The sequence below is a fragment of the Atta colombica genome, unplaced genomic scaffold (assembly GCF_001594045.1).
Source record: "Atta colombica isolate Treedump-2 unplaced genomic scaffold, Acol1.0 scaffold81, whole genome shotgun sequence".
Lineage (NCBI taxonomy): Eukaryota > Metazoa > Arthropoda > Insecta > Hymenoptera > Formicidae > Atta > Atta colombica.
Genome location: NW_017259574.1, coordinates 274,071 through 275,734, shown reverse-complemented (window position 1 = coordinate 275,734; position 1,664 = coordinate 274,071). Strand labels below are relative to the sequence as shown.

Genomic DNA, 1,664 nt, shown 5'->3' with positions numbered 1-1,664 from the left:
GTGACACTTCCAGTATCACAAAGGGCCGCGGAAATTCGCAGTCGCAAACTTTGCGTCAATTGTTTGCTCCTTTTCTCATGCATCAAATAAATGCACTTCCGGTCAATGCAAGTTCTGCCAGACAAAGCACAATACACTGCTTCATATGCCCTCAGCTGCGGACCCATCGATTAACAATACCGATAAGGAAGTTGCACCTAAGGCAACTCTTCCCTCCATTCTAGCAAATCATTTAATAGCGAACCAAGTCATGCTTTCGATTGCGGTTGTGCTCGTCTGCGACAGCGACGGCTTGCGCAGGGCGTGTCGAGCCTTGTTGGATTGCGGATCGCAAGCGAACTTCGTAGCCAAGAAATTTGTGGAAGCTCTCGATTTAGAAACGCGTCCATTAAATGTCTCGATCTCCGGCGTCAATGACACGGTAACCTTGTCCAATCACGTTAGAATCAAATTATAATCGTAACTCAACTCGTACACCGCGGCTATCGAATGCATCGTTGCTGATCAGATTATTGATAAAATTCCGGCGGTTCCTTCGGCGCGGGACAAATTTAATAATTTTCCGCACAACATTCGTTTAGCTGATCTGTGATTTCACATCGTCGGATATCTTTTAATCGGAGCGGAGTTGTTTTGGATTCTGATATGCATTGGTCAAGTTAAGTCTTCAGACAAGCACCCAACTCTTCAAAAACGCGACTGAACTGGATTTTGGCAGGTCGTTTGGGCAGCACCATATCGACCGCCTCAAAGTTCACTCGTTTCACGCGCCCATAACCAATGCGGAATTACACGAACAGTCGTGCCTGGCAAATGGACGACATCTCCGCGCAACCGGACAATTACACAATAGAGGAAGACATTTGCGACCGTCACTTTTTAGATAACGTGTCTCAAAATTCTCAGAGTAGATATACAGTCAAGCTTTCAATCAAAGGGCAAATGTTAAATAACATTGGCGATTCGCGTGAGTCTGCTCTCAAGCGATTGAGGGGCATCGAGAGACGTTTCAAGCGCAATCCTACGCTTAAAATTCAATATGCGGCGTCTCTCGACGAATATTTATCGCTGGGACACATGCGACGCATGGAGCCACCCATTGCGGAAGAAACAATATCATTTTATCTTCTCCACCATTGCGTCTTCAAAACGGTCAGGCAAGCGTCGAAAATCCGTATTGTATTCGATGCATCTTGCCACAGCAGTTCCGGCATATCGTTAAACGATGCGCTTCTAGTGAAACCTACCATTCAATAAGATTTGATCTCAATTTTAATGGGCTTCTGTTTTTTCAATTATGTCATCACCGTTGACATCATAAAAATGTATCAGCAGATTTTAGTGCATTCGTCCCTGGCGCGCCTGTAGAGAATTCTCTGGCGCGACGATCTCTCTGCTAATGTCGATACGTACGAACTCACTACCGTCACCTACGGTACAGCTTTCGCGTCATTTCTGGCCACCAGATGCTTTAAGCATTTGGCTGAGCAGAACGCTCATCAATTCACTCGCGGTTCAGCATGCGTCCTTCGAGATTTTTATGTCGATGACATGCTCACCGGAGCGGATACAGTCGACGAATTAAAACTAATCCGCAATGAAACTATTCAGCTATTAAAATTAGGAGCATTCGAGTTAAGCAAATAGACCTCGAACTGCTCTGA

The 1,664-nt window shown here is 45.4% G+C and overlaps 1 protein-coding gene across 1 annotated transcript; it reads left to right on the top strand.

Annotated features, from left to right (window-relative positions):
• The first annotated feature begins 780 nt into the window (after positions 1 to 780).
• On the top strand, positions 781 to 1,257 carry LOC108692718. The gene has a single exon (XM_018201109.1). It carries the CDS (start codon positions 781 to 783, stop codon positions 1,255 to 1,257), a length of 477 nt encoding a protein of 158 aa, XP_018056598.1.
• Positions 1,258 to 1,664: the final 407 nt, after the last annotated feature.

Excerpts from the sequence above, each read along its gene's own strand:
- LOC108692718 (XM_018201109.1), top strand. The coding sequence starts at position 781 with ATGCGGAATTACACGAACAGTCGTGCCTGGCAAATGGACGACATCTCC.